The sequence below is a fragment of the Hevea brasiliensis genome, chromosome 9, assembly GCF_030052815.1.
Source record: "Hevea brasiliensis isolate MT/VB/25A 57/8 chromosome 9, ASM3005281v1, whole genome shotgun sequence".
NCBI lineage: Eukaryota > Viridiplantae > Streptophyta > Magnoliopsida > Malpighiales > Euphorbiaceae > Hevea > Hevea brasiliensis.
The window spans coordinates 12413069-12433786 of NC_079501.1; the positions used below are offsets into that span (position 1 = coordinate 12413069).

A 20718-nucleotide genomic window follows, 5' to 3' on the forward strand; every position below is an offset into this window, starting at 1 on the left:
TCCTTCTATCTTCTTCTTCCCATCTCTTCTATTCTCTACTCTGTTCTTCAATTACTGATTGAGATGATAGCTGGGTTAGGTTCATGAGCCAAGAACCTGAAACACCACCAACTGCAAGGTCCCTGAGACCTAGAAGAAGAAACCACCATCTTCCAAGGTCGCTATGGAGCCGCCTAATAGCCCACCCAGAAAACTGAAAAGCCTACCTGTGGCACCAGTGCATCCTGAGATGATGAGAGGAAAGCCTCTAATTCTTTCTGACGAGTTTTGAAGTTTCGGAAGCCTAAAGACAAGATTCAAGTCCAGTTTTGGGTAATAACGGCAAGGGCAACAAGCTCTGCCATACCTAACTCTGAGAAGAAGAAACCTCAAGCACAATCAAATCCAGAAGAAGAGAAGCACACAAGTCCTCAAGTTGAGGGTCACATTCCCAATCACAGGCCTTTTCCTGGAAAATTTGTGGCTGCAGTTATGAAGGCTACACCAACTCTCAACGTTGATGGTCCATCGCAGTTTCCTTGGGAAAAAATAGTCTTTCTACTTGCTATAATATCAACTTTTGTTTTGTTTGTTAGTAATTACATAGATATTCAAGCATGTTGAATTTAAGTAAAATTTGTTAAAAGATTGACATAAAAATAAAAATCAGTGCAAAGAAAACCTAATTTTATTGGGGTTTTCCTAATTTTTTAAAGAAAGATGTTATATATGTCTGTTGATGTTCCTAACTTGGCCTTGCTCTAATTTTCATTACTATGATGATAATGAAATTTTCTAGTCATAGTCGATTAGGTTGAGGCCTTGCACTTGTTGGGTAAACCCAGTCTGTTTTGGCTGGGGGCATTGATAAGTAAAACGACAAAAATTGCTATCAATGAGGCTTGGCTCGGGAATACTCGAGATTTCTACGCTTGGAATGCTTCAAGTCATTTTTATAGCTAGAAGATTTCAAATCATCTGCATGGTTGAAACATCATAGTCATCCAAATCAGCTGCTATAATTTATCATCATTATTGTAACGCTGTGTCAGGCCGAGCAAGTATGCTTGATTTGTGCGCATATAGTGAACAGGTGCTCGGGTAAATATGCACAGTCCTAAAATAGTTTTTGATGCCTGATCAAATAGGGTCAATCCGATGAGCATTCATTCTGCAAAAAGCTTCTGATAAAATATGAATGGTAAGCACTTCAGTGTTCATATAAAGTAGAAAACGTTTTCAGACTAGACATTGAATGATACTTTACATTCAACAATAAGCATCCAGATCAATAGTATGTTCACGAGGGACTTAAGTGAAGAAATACACAAGGGACTTAATCTCATGCTGAATATGTTCACGAAGCTTCTTGTTAATGAGGGTACACGGACAATTATAGAAAAAACAATAGAAAATACCCTATACCTTTGAATTTTGCTAATTATTAGCCCAATTTTTTTTAATGTGGCAGCATATCCCCTTAAGCCATCCAGGATCGAATCTGGGAGTTTACTGCCCCCTTGTGTTATTGCCCATAATTACGAGATTTACTCATAAAAAGTCCACTCAATACTCACGAATGTATCCATTAGCAAAAAGAAACCCTTGAATCACTATTCTAAACCCAAGGCTTGCTTGCATGTAAACTCGACTCCTATTAGAATTCGACATCTTAAGTTCATAATCATATCGAAATAGGAAAAACAGCAATCATATCTTCAGTAAGTTGGGGTCGGGTACCACTTATTTCTCTATCAATGACCTGATCTCACAACCTGCAAAGCACTGGACTTCATAGGTGAGATTAAAGGAAAAATATGAGGTCCAAACAGCACCAAACAAAAGACTAAAAGTTCTACCATACAAGTTTTAGTACATAATTATTTTCTTATAGAGGAAAAGAAAGGGTAAGGAAAAGGGTAAGGAAAAGAGAAATGAATAGATGAACATCCAATTTCCAAAATAAAAGAACTTTTGTCACTGCGTTTCTTGGCTTTCTTATTCTATATAATCATGAATGTTATCACGCATAAGATTAGTTTATGGGATACAAATGCATTGTTGGATAAATTAAAATCAAAATGCATGAATATACTCACACATGATAAATTACAAAATAATATATTGTATATACCCTGAGGTTTGTTAACAGCTCTCTACCATAGAATTTGAGCATTGGACCTTTTTTCTTATCTTACTTTCGTCCCTAACAATTAAAAATTAGACCGCATTTACCCCTAATAGTTCAAATTTTAATTTAGTTCCTAAATTGTTATGTTATAAAATACTTGAGTCTTTCAAAATCTTACATTTTTTTATGATGGTAGAATAAGGACTTAAATTACTAATTTTGAAACAATAGAGACCAAAGTGTATATTATGATAAGTCTCCAGTTTTTAGTAATTTATCTATACATACACACATTGTATTGCTTATCTTTATAGTTTTATATGACCATGAGGATATATGGATGAGATCATTCTGTTAATGACAAGGAAAAAGAGGAAATGAAGGCATCCATGAGAAGATGAGTATAAAATATACCAGTTATACAAGGAGATTAATGGCAAACTTCGATATAGTTGTCTTCCTTGTCAAAAGTCATCGACCACCTCGTGTTGGAGGAAGAGGTTGAACAGCAGCTAGGGGGTTTACTTGGTATGAAAATGTGAGCTGCCATAAGTCCACCAAAGCCTTTTTTAAGGACAAAACCTGTCTCCTAACAATCCTGACATATATAGAATTCTGTCTTAAATTAGACACGAAAACATGAGGGAGAACATACTTGCTATTACTAGCATTCAGTAAACAATCAAGCATCCAATATGATACCCATATCTGATGGCAGTTTCAAAAGTTGATACTCCATGTTTGCAGCTTGACACATCTTTCTACGCTGGCAAGCTAAACTTAACGTTTTCTATTTTAGCACACAGCTAAGCAGCTCAAATAACAGTAAAGCAAACTGACTGATTATGTCAGTCAAATCATCAAAAATAAGTTTCAATTACAAATAAGAAAGCAGCAACCAATGAGTCAACTCAACTCAACTCAAATCAACTAAACTAAACTTTTATCCCAAAAATTTTGGGTCGGCTATATGGATTCGCTTTCTCCACTCTAAACAATTTTGGGTTAAATCCTCAGAAATGTGTAATGCTTCTAAGTCATGTTGTACTACTCTCCTCCAAGTCAATTTAGGTCTACCCATTTTTTTCTTTCTATCATCTAACCTAACCTAATGTGCTCTACTTGTCTAACTGAAACCTCCGTATGTCTACGCTTCACATGACCAAACCACCTCAATCTCCCTTCTCTCAACTTATCCTCAATTGGCACCACTCCTACCTTTTCTCTAATACTCTCATTACGGACTTTATCTAGTCTAGTATGGCCACTCATCCACCTTAACATTCTCATATCTGCAACTCTTATCTATAGACGCATACAATTCCTTCAGTGCCCAACACTCACTACCATATAACATAGCCGGTCGTATGACTGTACGGTAAAATCTTCCTTTCAACTTATTAGGAATCTTGCGATCACATGTAACTCCCGTAGCACGTCTCCACTTCAACCATCCGGCTTTAATCCTATGACTAACATCCTCCTCACATCCCCCATCTACTTGAAGGACTGAGCAGAGATATTTAAAGTGATTACTTTGGGACAGTACCATTCCATCCAAACTAACTCCTTCCCTATCACTAGTTTGGTCTTCACTGAACTTGCAATGCATGTATTCTGTCTTCGTTCTACTTAATTAAAGCCCTTTGACTCTAGAGTACTTCTCCAAAAGACTAGCTTTCTATTGACTCATTCTCGCATCTCATCTATCAGAACAATATCATCCGCAAATATCATGCACCAAGGAATACTTTCTTGTATATGTTTCATTAATTCATCTAAAACTAAAGTAAAAATGTAGGGGCTTATAGCTGATCCTTGGTGTAATCCAATTGAGATTGGAAAATCTCGTGTCCCCTCCCATTGTGCGCACAATAGTAGTTGCTCCTTCATACATATCTTTCAACACTTGTATATACCTAATAGATACCTTCTTTTGTTCTAACACACTCCATAAGACATCTCTTAGAACACTATCATAAGCTTTCTCCAAATCAATAAAAACCATGTGTAAATCTTTCTTCATATCTCTATATTTCTCCATCAAGTTTCTAATGAGAAAGATCGCTTCCATAGTTGAATGACCGGGCATGAAGTCAAATTGATTGAGAGAGATAGAAGTATCATGACGTAGTCGATACTCCACAACTCTCTCCCACAACTTCATAGTATGACTCATGAGTTTAATTCCCCTATAATTTGAGCAACTCTGTATGTCTCCCTTATTTTTAAAAATAGGTACTAAAATACTCCTCCATTCATCAAGCATTTTCTTTGAGTTTAGAATCTTATTAAATAATTTAGTTAACCATGTCACTCCCATATCACCAAAACACTTCCACACTTCAATTGGTATTCCATCGGGTCCACAGGCTTTACCCACTTTCATTCTCTTAAGTGCTTCCTTTACTTCTAAAGATCTAATCCTTCTAGTATAATTCACATTTTTTTTCTATTGTTTTATAGTCTATATTCACGCTATTATCATTTTGACTATTATTAAAGAGATCATTAAAATAATTTCTCCATCTTTCTTTAATGTCCTCATCTTTCACCAACAATTTTCCTTCTTTATCCTTAATGCACCTAACTTGATTGAGATCTTGACATTTCTTTTCTCTCCTCCTTGCTAATCTATAAATATCTTTTTCCCCTTCTTCAGTTCCAAGGTTCTCATATAACTTTTCAAAGGTCTGTGCTCTTGCTTGACTAACTGCCTTTTTTGCCTCTTTCTTTGCTATCTTATACTGTTCATATGCCTCATTATTATCACATTTAGGCAATTTCTTATACCATTCCCTTTTTCTTTTCACTGCCTTTTGTGCTTCCTCATTCCACCACCATCTCTCTTTTGAGAGTGGTCCATGTCCTTTAGACTCTCCAAGTACTTTTCTAGCTATTTTTCTAATCTTTGATGTCATCTGTATCCACATATTATTGGCCTCCATATCCAGCTTCCATGCTTCGGACTCGAGAAGTTCATTTTTGAACTTCACTTGCTTTACTCCTTTGAACTCCCACCACTTTGTTCGAGCTACACTATTTCTTCTGACCTTACTTGAATTGTTCCTAAACTTGACATCCAAGACCACTAACCGATGTTGACTTGTTAAAGCCTCTCCTGGAATGACCTTGCAATCCTTGCATAGAGCTCTATTTGTCTTCCTAGTTAAGAGGAAGTCGATTTGGCTTATATGTTGCCCAATTTTGAAAGTCACTAAATGTGATTCTCTTTTTATAAAGTAGGTATTTGCTAGTATTAGGTCGTATGCCATAACAAAATCCAGGATGCTTTTTCCCTCCCCTTTTCCACTGCCAAAACCAAAACCTCCATGAACATTCTCATAACCTTGTCTATCACTTCCTACATGTCCATTCAAATCTCCACCAATGAAAACATTCTCTTCATTGGGTATGCTTTGCATTAAATCATCCATATCTTCCCAAAACCTTTATTTACTCTCACTATCTAGTCCTATTTGTGGGGCATAAGCACTAACTACATTTATTGTTTCTCCTTCTAGTACTAGTTTTACTAGTATAATTCTATCTCCTACTCTTTTCACAGCTATCACAGCGTCTTTTAATGTCCTGTCTATGATTATGTCCACTCGGTTCTTATTTCTCTCCTTTCCGGTAAACCACAGTTTGTACCCTGAATTACCTACTTCCTTACTTTTCTCTCCTACCCATTTAGTCTCCTGAATGCAAGCAATATTCACACTTCTCCTTTCCAAGTTATCCACAAGCTCTATTAATTTTCCTGTAAGTGATCCAACATTCCAAGTACCAATCCTGATCCTCCTCCTATCCTGTTCCTTCCTAATTGGTCCCCAAGTACCAACCAATGAGTCAAATCCACATAAATACCCATCATTGTTCTTCATGTTGAGCAGTTCTTTTTTTAAAATATCAAGAAGGAAGCTCAATTAATTGTTTCTTGTTTTGGTGTCATGTGACAAGTAAGGTCTAGCCATGGCCACAAAGCAAGTATGATGAAAAATCCAAAGGGATATGGATCCCTTTGTGATCACTGACATGAAAGACATGGATGATAAATAGCAGGAACAAGACATCTTACCTTTTTAAAGTAGCTTGCTTCCTTCGGAGAAGGTAATACACAAGAATCATCAAGCATCCAAGAAAAATCTTCCCATTGGTTATGACTAATTGCAAATTACCAAACTTCAAATTGATAGTACGGAACCACCAAAAACATGGGTCTATGCGCCTGGACAATTTCAAAATTCCCTGTTTTGTAGTATTCTCCCCATTAGGCAGGTAATTGGTTTTCAAAACTTCAGAATACCCTTCAGAAACATTAAGTTCTTTTGATGATGAATTGTGAGCTTCTTGCTTATTTTCTAGCAACACTGACGAGCCTTGGGATGAGTTGCTGGCTTTGACAGAGTACAAGGAGTGTAATCTTCTTAGAAGTCCCTAGGAGAAGAACTAGTAAATAAGAAGATAGTACAGTATGCTAGTAGAAGTGTGCATGTAATTCTAAGTAGACATCACTCCAGTGTAGGACATAACATCCAGTTAAAGGACATAGAATTTGATGATTTCATGAAAAAGAAAAATATAATTCATATTTCAAGGTCTGGATAGGTTCCAATGGACTGGAAAACACACACACACACACACACACGTATACGGTGATGCACACATACACAGTATCAGAGTCAACAGTACATTCCACATGCACTTAATTCTCACAATTTAGTTCAGACGTCTCCATTTGAAATTACTGTCAGACCTGTTTGCTTACCTTATTTTCTACACTTCATGTCAGCTAACAATTTTGTACAAGTGCATTCAACAAAATTTTTCATGATTTCAACTATTTTTTTAAGCATATTTCAGTGAGCAATAGCAGTGGTTGCACTAGAGTAGACTGGTGGATTATGCAGATAAGCATGTATTTTTAGGCCAATATTAAAATGAATTTAAAGAGAAAAAAAAAATAATCATTTTCCATAAAGTACTATGCCTTTAGTCATGGTCATAATAGCACTAAGATTAAGATTGATAAAAATTCTAGAAGACCTAAATTTGTAGCACAGCTTCAGGAAGCAAAGCATACAAGTCAAAAATATGAAGTTCATCCACGTATCAAGTAGATATGCTCATAAAATTACACTTTTATGTTAACATTCTATTTTCAATCAGAGTTAAACAATCACTTGCACAGACCAACTATCTATCTATGAATGTGAGCAAAAGCATGCAACACCGATCCATATAAATATGCAAATGCATAACTTAGAAGAAGAAGAAGACTAGCATGTGTGTAGGCATGACCCCAGTCAAGCAATAAAAAGTGGCTAAAATAAATATAAATGCAAAAGTTTAAAATTTACCTGCCGTCCTTCCTCAGGCATTGCTTCTTTCTCAACCCAAGCAATTGCACAGTCAAGATCTTTCAAAGTTTTACCAAGAAGTGTGACAGCATAGATTTCAACAACCTCCATATACTCATCAACTCCTAAAACATTCCTTTCATCACATCCTTTCTGCACATTGGTATCTACATGTGCACCAACAAGAACATATCTTCCATCAACAAAATGCCACTTGCTAAGGAACTCCTCAAGAAACTCTCTGACGCCTAAAGATAAACCTTCTGATATCTGAAAGCATGCCCTGGCAAATAAAAAATTGACACTCACACTCCTTTACATATAGGAATTACCTTGTCCAAAGGCATCTGCTATACCATTGATAATTTCAAACTAATTTTTAAGGCAAATATTCCACAATAAAGAAACAGATAAAACCGGGAATTTTGATATGGGTTTAGTACTAGCTAACTTGTAAACATATCAAATATCAAACAACCACTAAGTATGCAAAATGAAAATCCCTCGACAAATTCTTAACATGATTCAATCTGAATATGAAATAATAAAAAGTGATGGGTCAAACAGGGAAGAGTACCCAATACGGAGAATTTGAACAGGGATAGCATCTGCAGACATGAACAGTGCTTTGAGCTCATTCAAAATGTCTGATGCCCTGCATAATAGCCAAATAATTTATTATAGTTTCATAGTGCCATTTAGCATTCAGCAATGTATGTACTTCTATATGCCCTGCAAGTCCAGCACTTAGATTAAGAATGTTTAGAAAAGATACGATCAAGAAGGGGTCACACCTCTGTGATTATATGATGAATGAAATAGACACCGTTCCAAGACTATGATCCCATAACACACCACATATAATGCAAGTTTTGAAACAGCATTCTTAGGTAAGACATCCCACTCCCAAGGCTGTTCTACAAATTCAACACTCAATGGTTTCCAATACAATAATCTACCTTTACTCAATTTTCGCTAACCTTTGTCACAAGTCACAACCTACCCCACTCAGTGCATAGCTGCACAAGCAATTGATCAGGATAAAAGCTAACAATGCAGACAATGATATAGAAATTAATGCAGTTAAGAAAAGTGACAAAAACAACATAAGCATATGTTGCTTGAAATGTATGAATTAGGTCAATGAAATCCAATGATCGCTATGAAAATTGAAATAAGTATCAAAGATTGTTGAAATTGCTATAACTTCTTAATTAATATAACCCAATTGTGCAGATATGAAAACTACCAATTGCCAATTGCATGGTTCCACTAAGCTTACTTCTCACTACTAATTCATTTTGTCTCACCAAAATATATTTGGCAACATCCCGACATAATACATGGTCCATTGCACCATTAGCATTAAGACAAAACTCCTTTGCGAGTTGGAAATACATGCTTAATTACTAGCCAGCCATCAATTTTTATCCCATTCTTCAAACTTTGAATTGCAACTATGTTACAACTTTAGTAAGTCACAACAATAATAAGTTCCTAATCCCAGCAATTTGCAATAGTTATCTGATATATCGAGTAAAAATAATCAATTCCCATAGCTAACAGCAAGGACACTGTACCATTGACAGTCTTCCCAAGCAAGGAAGGTCCTATAAGGAGAATTGGGAAAGACAGGAACTTGCACCATTTATAGTTGCAATTCCAAGACATTTTACCATTTGCATTAATAAATAAATAAAATAAAACAAGTTGACATCTTAACAAGAAATAGTAAAAGCGTAAACCGTAAAGTGGGTACCTGCCCAGTTGGTTCAAGGACTGAACCAACACCATACCAGCTGATATCATCATGTCATGCAACTCAAATCCTTCCATGTCTTGATCGGCCAAGTTATTGTTCTTGCTCTCGCATATTTTTTTTAAAACTGAGGAACCTATTGATGCAGCCTCCTCATACATAGAGGCAACAAGGTAACTGAAAAAAATAAAATAAAATAATATATATATATATATATATATACGTATTATACTGAGTAAAACCAAATTAAATTGCACATCCTTGAAGAGTAGCATTCTAACACATAAACCCATAATCAAGGAGTCAAAATGGGGTAGATAATCAAATCTATCTTCAAACAATAGCGTGACTTATATAGAGCTGAGACTCTTCTTGAAATATTTAATCTTGAATAGATTATCTGATTGCTAAATTTATAGTGCATCGTATTCATGCACATACAAATTAAAGCCCATCATTCCATGGTCTGGATTTTTAATTCTCGGTTCTGCAAAACAGTCTGAAGATTACCAAAATTAGGAAGACCCGAAAGAGATTGAGAGAATTACCTCTCAGAACGTTCGATTTCTTCCCAAATTGCTGCGTTTGTGTGCGTCACAGCCATCTCCGTGTGCGGAATATCGCGCGATTCTCTCTCCATGTATAATGAGAAGTGAAGAAAAAAGGAAAAGCTGCAGGCGTAAAAGCACTCTCTTAGCTATTAATAAAAAATATTAAAATTATTTAAAATTAAATTTTAAATAAAATAAATTTTTAATTTTTTTTACTAATTATTTAAAAAAAATTTCTTTAAGTGTTTTTTAATTCTGAATTTCAAGGAGAAATATAAAATATATAATGTTTAATTATAACCAAATAGTCAAATTAAATTAATAAATTTTTAATTTTTAGTTAATAATATAAAATATATATTATATTTTTATTAATTTGAATATAATCAAGAATAATTTTGATTAAATTTAATTTTTATTTTTAAATTATTAATTAATAATATAAAATATATATTATATTTTTATTAATTTGAATATAATAGCGAATAATTTTGATTAAATTTAATTTTTCATTTTGATTTAATTTAATTAATATTTCAAAATTAATTAAAATTTTAATTAGGGGACCGAGATAAGCCCAGCTTGGGACTTCGGCCCAAAACCAAATGTTATATGGAGCAGTCCACGCCCATTCACCGTAAGAACATCCCGGCTCGCGAATGAGTTCCCTTGTCCTTCCGAAGCCTTCTCAACCTCACGTGGCGGCGTCCTATTGTTTGAGACAGTAGCCGGCTAACTGAAATTCCGCCCGGCAACGGTGGCGAAGTAAGGGACAAATCCCTTCATCTCGCTTTCTGTTTATCTTCCTAAGGTGTGTGGAGTAACATTTATTTTCGAGATAATTTGCTAATATCCCATATAAGAATAAGGGCTTTTGCATTTGCGCCATTGTCCTTTTTTTTGCTGTCTGATAATACGTTTCATTGATTATTGAAAGAGCCCGTGCTTACCTTTTATCATTGTTATTGTTATTATCTCTTAACCAGATGAGGATTTTGGTTGGCACCCTTGGAAGACACTTCTTTTTCTCTAGGCTGCTTCTTTTTTGTCCTCAAAGAATCCGGTTTCTGCCCAGAAAGGTTTTTTTTTTTATTCTATATTTTTTAGGAATATTTTTTGTTTGGCACTTTTGGAAACTGGGATTTTTTTTTTATAAGTTATTTTTAATTAAAAAAAAAAAGAAATTGATGATTATACCTCTAATACAGAATTGTATGATATCCATCCCAGTTGGTTTCCCTTGGACCTCGCCACTTGCTGTGGGTATTACTGAAATTTTTGTCAATTATAAGTTAATTGGAACCCAGACATCTCTAGATGATGAGGCCGCAGAAGGAAACTTGAATCAGATTCTTGCTGCCATTGAAGATGCTCCAAGGTCCACTGAAGAAATCTGTACTGCTTATCTTGATAAGCTATGCAAAGCCGGAGATATTTCTATTGCTGCCAGATTGTTGCAATTTTTGCGGAATAAGAACATCCTGCTTGGCCCTAATGCTTATAATCTTGTTTTGGCAGCAGCAGGCAAAAAACCTGAGATTGAAATTTTGTCCCAAGTTTTCAAGGATCTTGTAATGTCTCGTGATTCTTTGCCATTGACTTCTTATCTTACTCTTGCCAAGGGTTTTATGGACACAAATGATCATGTCTTGTTACTGAGACTTGTTAGAGATGTATCAGAGCTGACATTTCCTAGAAGTACGATGGTTATGAATAGAATCATCTTTGCCTTTGCTGAATGTAGGCAGTTTGACAAAGCCCTGCTGATATATGATCAGATAAAAGATTTGAGGTGCAAGCCAGATTTGATCACGTATAATACTGTTTTGGATATTTTAGGTCGTGCAGGCCAGGTTGATGAAATGCTCCTTCAATTTGGTTCTATGAAGGAGGCAGGAATTTCTCCAGATTTCATTTCTTACAATACATTATTAAACCAGTTGCAGAAGGCTGGAAGGTTGGATTTGTGTTTAGTGTACATGAAGGAAATGGGTGAGAGTGGAATTGAACCAGATTTGCTTACATATACTGCATTAATTCAGAGTTTTGGCCGATCAGGGAATATTGAGGAGTCATTGAAACTATTTAGAGAGATGAAGACAAAGCAGATCCGTCCATCAATCTATATATACCGATCACTTATCAATAGTTTAAAGAAAATGGGAAAGGTGGACCTGGCTATGGCCCTTTTGGAGGAGATGAAAGCATCTCTTCCAAATCTGGCTGGTCCAAGGGATTTCAAACGTAAAGGCAGGCGGTAAAGCACGCAATGTTCTGTTATTTTGGCACTGAGAGTATGTACAAGTCATGGAAATCTTAGAAACTTCCTTCTATTCTTAGTTAAACTTCTTTCTATCTTATCTTTTTCTATTTTACAAACTCTTTTTCCTGATTAGAGTTTAATTATTCCACTTTTTTTCCAGCCTATAAATTTGGTAGTCATTTGTGTTTATGATTCTCAGCTGTTCCAATGGTGGAGATGATTTTAAGGCCTGCTATCAGTGAAGGAAGTGTAGCTCAAACTTCAGAAGTAACATGCAAGGAAACATCAAAAGATAGGGATGCTGTAGCCAAAAATGAAGTAAAGAAACAGGCCAGTTTACAGTCTCCTTAGTCCTTATTTTGTCTCTTGTTTGCCTCATGGATTCTCTGGTTGATGTTACTTGCTTGTGCCAATGTCAGTTGCTGCTATTCTGGGGTTCTTTGCTGCTGTTGAATTGTTGGATTAAACTGTGGCTTATGCTGAGTTGTGAATGGGTTATTAGTAATACTATTAGTTGCTTATTTGTAGTGTGGTTGAGAGTTTGGTTGAGTTTCAGAGACTTTCCCTTGTTTTCTGAACTCCTATGAAAATTGTTGGTATTTGCTCCAATTTTGAAAGCAAGGTATGCTGATTTTGCTGGGATTGTGTTGGTAACAGAAATGTGTGGACTGCATCTGTTTTTGGGGCTGAATTTTGATCCTTGTTGTGGGCTTGAATTTTAAAGGTAGGGTATGTGTTTGCTTGGCCTTGGAGTTCAGGTTTTGGATTGGCAGTATTTGTTAAGTTTTTGGGTGTGTTTGCTGAGGAGCTTCTTTGATTGTTAAGGGGATTATTTCCTCATCTTTTTGAGCTTCTATTTGAGTTGATTTAAACGCAACGTGAGTACGGTTTGTTGATATGATTATTTCCTTGACTTTTTAAGCTTCCTCTCTTATGAGAGACAGTCTTCTACACTTTTTCTTCCGTACTTTTTTCCTCTTTTTTTTTTTTTTTTCTTTTCTCCTACATTTTATTAACCTACTTTGCTGCATTACTTGTCTTTCTTGTTGCAGGAGATGAAGCAGTTTTGTGCATTTTGAGTATTTGAATACAGTGCCTTGAATTAATGTGCTTGGTGCTCTGGAACTTGATGGAATAAGCTTTAGATATATGTGGACCTGCACATGGGATTTGTTTGTGTTATTGTATTAAAACGTTTAAACTCAGAAACAGAGCTTTTTCTTGGCATTGCTTATCACGCAACCGTACTTTTTCAGACTGTTATGATAAACTCATCCCTTATTGCATTTCCCAGTCAGGAATTGATATATTCAATTATTCATGAACTCTCACCTGGAATCTGAAGAATAAAATGAATTTGGCAGGTCTAAAATCTTGAAAACGAGAAACAAATATGACAAATTATTAATGGGGCAACAATAATCAACAACAAAATTAATAGTCAAATAATCAAAAATAGATAAATAATCTTGAAATGGTGATCTATAATAAACAAATAAAATTAAGATGGGAAATAATCAAATAGCTAAGTGAAATAAATAATAATGAAAAAAAATAGTGGAGAGCAATAACTAGTTGAAAAGAACATTCTTAAGTTTCAATGTCCAAAAGTGTGCACCCAAAAAATCAAGTAAGATTCTTCTATTCCTTGTGTTGTAACATTAATCGGTTTTCTTTTTTCTACGGTATGCACTGAAAATCCTGAACCGTTGAACCCAAGCCATCACCCTATTAGAGTAATAGCGCATAACTGAAATGCATGTATAAATTATTTATAGATAATGGATTCTTCAATTCCATCTCTACCAAGTTATTAACTTTTTTTTTTATCTTTCTTTCTTATTTAATTTATGTCTTTATTTAATAAATTTTAAAAAGTAAAATTTTAAAATATTGCAATAATATGAGTTTTCATTTTATTAGACAGATTTTGAACTCAATTTTGCGTATACTAGTCGTTCATTGTACATCGTGCAGATTTTCTTGTTTTTATTGTAATATATTTAAAATATAAAGTAACAAATATTAAAATTTTATATGTAATCAACTTCTTTCTTGATTATGCTTTTGATTATATACTTCAAAATTACTAATAATAAGATGATTTAATTTTGTAAAATTATTTATTTTTTCGAAGAAAGCCCAAACTCTTTTATCATATATAAAATAAATTTTATCAAAAAGATGGTGAATGCCCAACTCTCCACGACAGAAATGTTAAATTTGATAGTGAGATCAATGCAGGGGAACCCTTTATATACATGCATAGTTATTATTATCAACATGAATTGAATTGAGAACCTCCGCATTTTTTGGAGTTCACCTGCTATTCTGGCGTTTTATTCTGGTAATTGTTGGCATCATTGGCAAAAGAGCTTGGTATAAGATTCGCAAGCTCATCAGGATTCAAAAGAATGTCATGGAAATTGCAATCCAGAATTTTCACATAAACTTTAGCATCCGATTGCTATATCTTTCTAATGATAAAAACGGTCGAGTGGATCCCATCTATAGAGTTAAAAGAACACATTCAGAATGAGGGGCAAAGTCCTTTTTTCTTTGATGTTGTTCACTGATTACTATTCATATTTTATCAAAAGCTAAAAAGTGACCACAAGCAACCAAACTTTTGTATTTGCAGAATGAAGACAATGTCATCTTAATGGCTGTATACCATTCGTAAGGATAACCTGATTTCATGTATGCTAGAGAGGTGGGTTTAACCCTTTGATCCATATTTTCCTGCTGGGCTTGGCATTACGCAGCCACTTGCTCAACACACAGCTATCAAGCATACAGCTTTACTGACTTGGACCAGACACTACATGACAATGATGACAAGTGGGAACAGCTGTTCTGGATGACCAGAAGAAGTTTTTTTTTTTCATCAATGATTCAATGTTGTTCCACCAGCCCAATCAGATGGGGTTCCCTAACTGCAAGCGCACCAACCTAACCAACAATCACTTAATTACCGATAGGTTTTTTTTTTTTTTTTTAAATCAAAGAATTATTAATAGTTGGATAGATAAAAAGAAATGCACATGGAGGCTTCAAAGACTCGAAAACTTCATTATCTTTGTAGGAATATGAAAATGAGAACAAAGCAGAATAAGAACATCAACACAAATACAAAACATCTTTCTTCATCTCCCACATCACTAATTTTTAACGACTAGAAATATTCACCCATGCTAATATGGGCACTTTTTCAACTCTCTTCAGACTACTCGAACTTTGAAAAGATTCTCCCACGTTCAACAGAAAGCAGAGAGATATTTTAGACATCATATGCTGTAAAAGACATGGACACATGGTAAAGGGACCTCTCCACAGTTCATTACATATCAGCAACCCCTTCCTCTTCTTCATCATAGTCGAGCTCGTCTTCAGCCGTGGCATCCTGGTATTGCTGATATTCAGACACAAGATCATTCATGTTGCTCTCAGCCTCAGTGAACTCCATTTCATCCATGCCTTCACCAGTGTACCAGTGCAAGAAAGCCTTTCTCCTGAACATGGCTGTGAATTGTTCGCTAACACGCCTGAACATTTCCTGGATTGAGGTTGAGTTACCAATGAAGGTTGATGACATAGAAAGTCCCTTAGGAGGAATATCACAGACACTAGACTTGACATTGTTAGGGATCCACTCAACAAAGTAAGAGGAATTCTTGTTTTGGACGTTGATCATCTGTTCATCCACTTCTTTTGTGCTCATCTTGCCCCTGAACATGGCTGAGGCAGTCAGGTAGCGCCCATGGCGTGGGTCTGCAGCACACATCATATTCTTGGCATCCCACATTTGCTGGGTAAGTTCTGGGACAGTTAGTGCTCGGTACTGCTGGGAACCACGTGATGTCAAAGGCGCAAATCCAACCATAAAGAAATGTAAACGGGGGAAGGGGATGAGATTCACAGCAAGCTTCCTAAGATCAGAGTTAAGCTGACCAGGAAACCTAAGGCAGCAGGTGACCCCACTCATAGTTGCAGAGATCAGATGGTTCAGATCACCAACTGTCACAAATCAACAAGCCAAAGTTAATTTAGTGCTTCTACCTCTCTATGCAACAGACAATATGAAAAAAATCAGTGAAGAAAACATGGAATAATTCACATAAAGAAACACAAAATCAACCAGAGTAAATGCCTGCCGACTAGAAAATAGACACGTTTGAGAAAATTACGAGCTCTGTTATTGAGAATCCACAAAGCATTTCAAGCTATACAAGATTGTAATGATATCAACATTCAGTACCAAACTTATTCAATACACAGCTCACAACTTTTAAACAGTTATCATTAATGAATAGTCGAAGCAACCATTACATGAGAGAAGCAACTAGTAGGTAAAAATATTAAATGCAACAGTAACCAATGCCTTCTCCAGTGGTGGAAAATGTAACCATGCAACCAAGAATCTGATAGCCGCTACCCCAAGGCAGAGGCTAATCAGGGCAAACTGATGCAGCAGTGAAAAGACAGTGGAAATCCAATAAAAAAAGAAAAAGAACTCCCATGTTCTAAATATTTCCTTTTTCCCTTTGATCAGATTGTTTTCATAAAACTCAATTAAATTAACCACTAATCCTGAATTAGTTATACAACTACATAAATTACTTTTCCAATATTTTATCCCATTTGTGTCCCGGAGGTTACAGATTTGAGCCACGAAAACAAACTCTTTCCAAAATGAACTCTTTGCAAAATAGGAGTAAGGTTGCGTGCGTCAACCATTTATTTTTAATAAGTTCAGACAATAAAGTCTTCTGTCCCAAAAGCATCTGCCAAAATTTGACCAAATTGCAATTTGTTGTCTAGCTAAACATGCTTTAGATTTGCATAAATGACAAACACTTAAAATAGAACATAAAACTTTTGATGGAACATAAAGCTAAGATTCACTTACAGCTGGGAGTCGTTAACTTGAGAGTCCTGAAACAGATATCATACAAGGCCTCGTTGTCCAGCACCATGCATTCATCAGCATTCTCAACTAATTGATGCACAGAAAGGGTGGCATTGTATGGCTCGACAACAGTATCTGAAACCTTGGGTGAGGGGAATACTGAGAAAGTGAGCATCATTCTGTCAGGGTATTCCTCCCTGACCTTAGAAATCAAAAGAGTTCCCATTCCAGAACCAGTTCCACCACCAAGTGAGTGGCAAACTTGAAAACCTACACAAACAGAGGGCAAATAAAAAGGAATAAATTATAATTCAAATGACAAACAAAGCTCAATTACTATGACAAACTGCATAGTCCTTTCATTTTAGTTTAAGAAATTATAGGACTTGAGTTCATCCGTGTTCAAGGGCCAAAACACTTCTTAACTACAAAAAGCAAGAAATGGAAAAATCAATTTGTTCCAAGGAAACATATAATCAGAAATTGCAATTTCTCGAGTTCACTTCTTTTGTAAAAGCACTTCAGAGAGCTTATTGAAGGAACACATTTTGTTGGAAATGGATAACTTTTCAAAAGGTATAATAGGAGTTCATAAGCGAAATTTTATGTCGTCCACAAGTAGATCCTACACCTAACAATTGGATTAAAGAATAATTGAGAACACAACCCAAACAAGAATATACCTTGAAGACAGTCACAGTTCTCAGCCTCCTTCCGCACAACATCCAGAACTGCATCAATCAGCTCTGCTCCCTCAGTGTAATGCCCTTTGGCCCAGTTATTTCCAGCACCAGACTGCCCAAACACAAAGTTGTCGGGCCTGAAGATTTGACCATAGGGACCAGTCCTCACACTGTCCATGGTACCAGGCTCAAGATCCATAAGCACAGCACGAGGGACAAATCGCCCGCATGAGGCTTCATTGTAGTACACATTGACGCGCTCCAACTGCAGATCAGAGGAACCGGTGTATCTTCCAGTTGGGTCAATGCCGTGCTCGTCGCAAACAACCTCCCAGAACTTGGATCCGATCTGATTACCACATTGTCCACCTTGAACGTGAAGGATTTCTCTCATTTTTGCTTCTCTGAAAACAAAAGACATCGAAATAATTTCAGAACTCCAATCCTTTACTTAAACCGTTTGGCAGCAAAACGCATAAAAGAAAAACAATAATGTGAACAAAAAAAAAAAAAAAGGATCTCTGAATATTTTAAAAAATAATGAACACTTTAAAGAAAGGAATGGAATAAATCTAATTACGTGAACGCAAACAGAACATCAAAATTCACTTAATTTGAAGAAAATTTCTATGAATTCAATGACAAAAAAAAAATCTTCCAACTGCAAAATAGAACATAGAATTTAGATCGGAGACTATTTGATATCACGAAAATCTGGATTTAGAAAGAAATTTAAACTAAATCAACAGCAGTTTCTAAGAAAATTGAAGAAAAATTTTCTATAGAGAAGAACAAATTCATTCAACTAAGCTTCGAGTAGAAGATAAGCAAACAAGCATAATCAGATCTTGACTGTTTAGCTGCCGCAGAAATGCAGGAAAGATTGAATTCAAGTAAGCAAACATAAACACTCACTCAATAAAGTGTAAATAGAACCTCAAAACATAAAGTTTCAATTATTTCACTTCGCTTCCTCTGTTTTCTCAGGCATCCAAAACAGAATTCAAACTCGAAACAGGTATCGGATCTAAGAATGCGAAACTCACCGTCGAGTAACCGGCGACCGTGGGTGGAAATGAGAAGTTTCTGGCGATCGGGCCCGAGTGAGGCTTGATCGAGTAAGAAGAGGAAGTGATAAACGTGGGGTGCTAGGCAGATGTTTTGGGCATGAAATGTGCGGTTATATAACCAATACATAGGGCAAGGCCATGAGATCTGACAGCTAATGTTATTTCCCTCCTTTTTTGTTTTGGCCCGTTGAAGCCGTTGGATGGGGATATTTGAACGGTATGGATGTTGGTCCGATTTGACTGATGTAATATATTTTCTTTTTGAATTCTTTTTTTCTTTCTTTGACGGTATTGGCCTCCCTTGAAATTATCTTACAGCCTTTCACTGTAGAGGCGGTGGGTGGCCAAAATTTCCTGGCGCCACGTGGACTGGATGTAAACTGGAAAAAATCAGTCCCCCGACGGCAGAAACGGGGAAGTGGGCTCCATTGTGGGTCCCTTTATGATCCGGCCCACCTTTTTTTGTATGAATGCAGAATGCATCGTAAGTTATTCTTATAATAATAATAATAATAATAATAATAATGGATCAATATTTTTAGTAACTTTTCAATTTGAAATGCAAAAATTTTTATTATAATTAATATTCAAATGGAGATTGATATTGTCATATTGGCGCTCTTTCATTGATTTTTGGCGCTCATAATCATAATAGCTTTGCAGACTCTATTTGTTGTTTTATTTTAAATATTATTTTCAATTTAAATTGTAATTTTTTATTATTTTTCAATTATGGATCATCTGCGAGAGATTTTGTTGATTTACGAAGTTGAGTATGTCAATTTGCTTGTGCCATACTTAGCCCTTGCAACATTGCTAGAGGCCTCTGCCTCAAATGAAGAATAAAACCCAAAATTGATTATGAAACTGAAATTATCAATTTAAAGAGATTGTTAGATGTCATCATACATACACATCATGAGTCCTATCTCTTTATAATTAAGAATAAAAAATTATTTTATTAAATTTAAAAAAATATTATTTTTTAATATTTTTAATTATTTAATAATTATCCATCATTTTACTGCTTAGGAAAAATAGTACAGGAATATCATTTCACGAGTAGCTCCTAAAAACGAGGTGGGAGGGTCAAGTAAGGCTATTGGCTGCGCATGTTTAGAAAGAGAGAAGGTATTATGTCCATTTATATTGGTTAAGTGTCATTATTATTATTATTTTTTTCAAAGGGTTAAGCGTCATTATTGTAAAATAAATATATATCAAGATGAAAGTTTTCTCTTTCCTGAAGTGTTAAGCAAGTGTGTCTCTTGCCTGAATCTATAATTGAACACATAAATTAAGTAAGAATAATTGTTTACCTTAGAAGAATAAGAGACGGAGATAAGAGAAAAAAGAGATAAGAGATTTGTTGGGTGCATCTGCATTGAATTAGTGAAACGGGTGGGAGAGGGACCTAGCTGGAAGGCCCACACGAGACAATGATGTGCCGATGTGACCTGTCAACCACTCTCGCCTCATTCCAATTCACATTATCGCATTCACTTCACTCCAATTTCAATATATCCATAACCTAACTTAGTTACCATCCAAAATTTTTTCCTTCTCACAATAAAAAAAATTACATGTGTATTTAATATTTAAAATTAATCAGTAAATTCTAATTTAATTCATTGGACAGTGAAATTTAAAATAAAAATCAATTATCTTATTTATTAATAGATAATTTTAATAATTTTTAAAATAAATTTTATTTTATAAATAATTGTTATTAGATAAATTACTAAAGTAAAATCTAATGATGAAATAAAAGATATAAATAAAATATGTCTGATTAATATAATAACAATTTTTTTTTTTACTTTTATAGTAAAATTATATATATAAAAAAAGAGAGTTGTTTTATTTTGAGTCTTATATTTTGTGCAAGAATTTGTTATGTTTTGCTTAGATTTTGAGTCAAGCATTGTATCACGGTCAGGAAGATGGTCATGTGATGTCTAAAATATAATTGCGATTGTTGATCTAAATACAGGTTTTTCATGATTGACA

General features: G+C 35.2%; 3 protein-coding genes across 8 annotated transcripts; 1 reads left to right on the forward strand and 2 right to left on the reverse strand.

Moving 5' to 3' along the window:
• Positions 1 to 1224: 1224 nt before the first annotated feature.
• LOC110653290 (protein APEM9) lies at positions 1225 to 9938 on the reverse strand. 2 transcript variants are annotated; one of them, XM_021808845.2, is made up of 7 exons: positions 9781 to 9938; positions 9233 to 9409; positions 8051 to 8128; positions 7474 to 7756; positions 6192 to 6550; positions 2525 to 2708; positions 1225 to 1754 (listed from the first exon to the last, which is right to left on the reverse strand). In XM_021808845.2, exons 1-6 carry the CDS (start codon positions 9870 to 9872, stop codon positions 2582 to 2584), a joined length of 1116 nt encoding a protein of 371 aa, XP_021664537.2. In that variant the 5' UTR covers positions 9873 to 9938; the 3' UTR covers positions 1225 to 1754; positions 2525 to 2581. The 2 variants fall into 2 exon arrangements, with proteins under 2 accessions (XP_021664537.2, XP_058008904.1); XM_058152921.1 differs by having other exon boundaries at positions 1225 to 1764.
• A 468-nt stretch (positions 9939 to 10406) lies between these two features.
• On the forward strand, positions 10407 to 13316 carry LOC110653336 (pentatricopeptide repeat-containing protein At1g11900). Of its 5 annotated transcripts, none has more exons than XR_009151235.1 (5): positions 10408 to 10594; positions 10770 to 10862; positions 10992 to 12077; positions 12246 to 12924; positions 13099 to 13316. XR_009151235.1 is itself a non-coding variant. In XM_058152920.1 (3 exons), the coding sequence occupies exons 2-3, from the start codon at positions 10770 to 10772 to the stop codon at positions 12042 to 12044; spliced, it is 1146 nt and encodes a 381-aa protein (XP_058008903.1). In that variant the 5' UTR covers positions 10407 to 10594; the 3' UTR covers positions 12045 to 12944. The 5 variants fall into 5 exon arrangements, 1 of the variants encoding a protein (XP_058008903.1); XR_009151237.1 differs by having other exon boundaries at positions 12246 to 12770; XR_009151234.1 differs by having other exon boundaries at positions 12246 to 12376.
• Positions 13317 to 15095: 1779 nt separating this feature from the next.
• LOC110653335 (tubulin beta-6 chain) lies at positions 15096 to 18846 on the reverse strand. The gene is made up of 4 exons (XM_021808924.2): positions 18685 to 18846; positions 17639 to 18042; positions 16956 to 17225; positions 15096 to 16063 (listed from the first exon to the last, which is right to left on the reverse strand). The coding sequence occupies exons 2-4, from the start codon at positions 18030 to 18032 to the stop codon at positions 15387 to 15389; spliced, it is 1341 nt and encodes a 446-aa protein (XP_021664616.1). The 5' UTR covers positions 18033 to 18042; positions 18685 to 18846; the 3' UTR covers positions 15096 to 15386.
• Positions 18847 to 20718: the final 1872 nt, after the last annotated feature.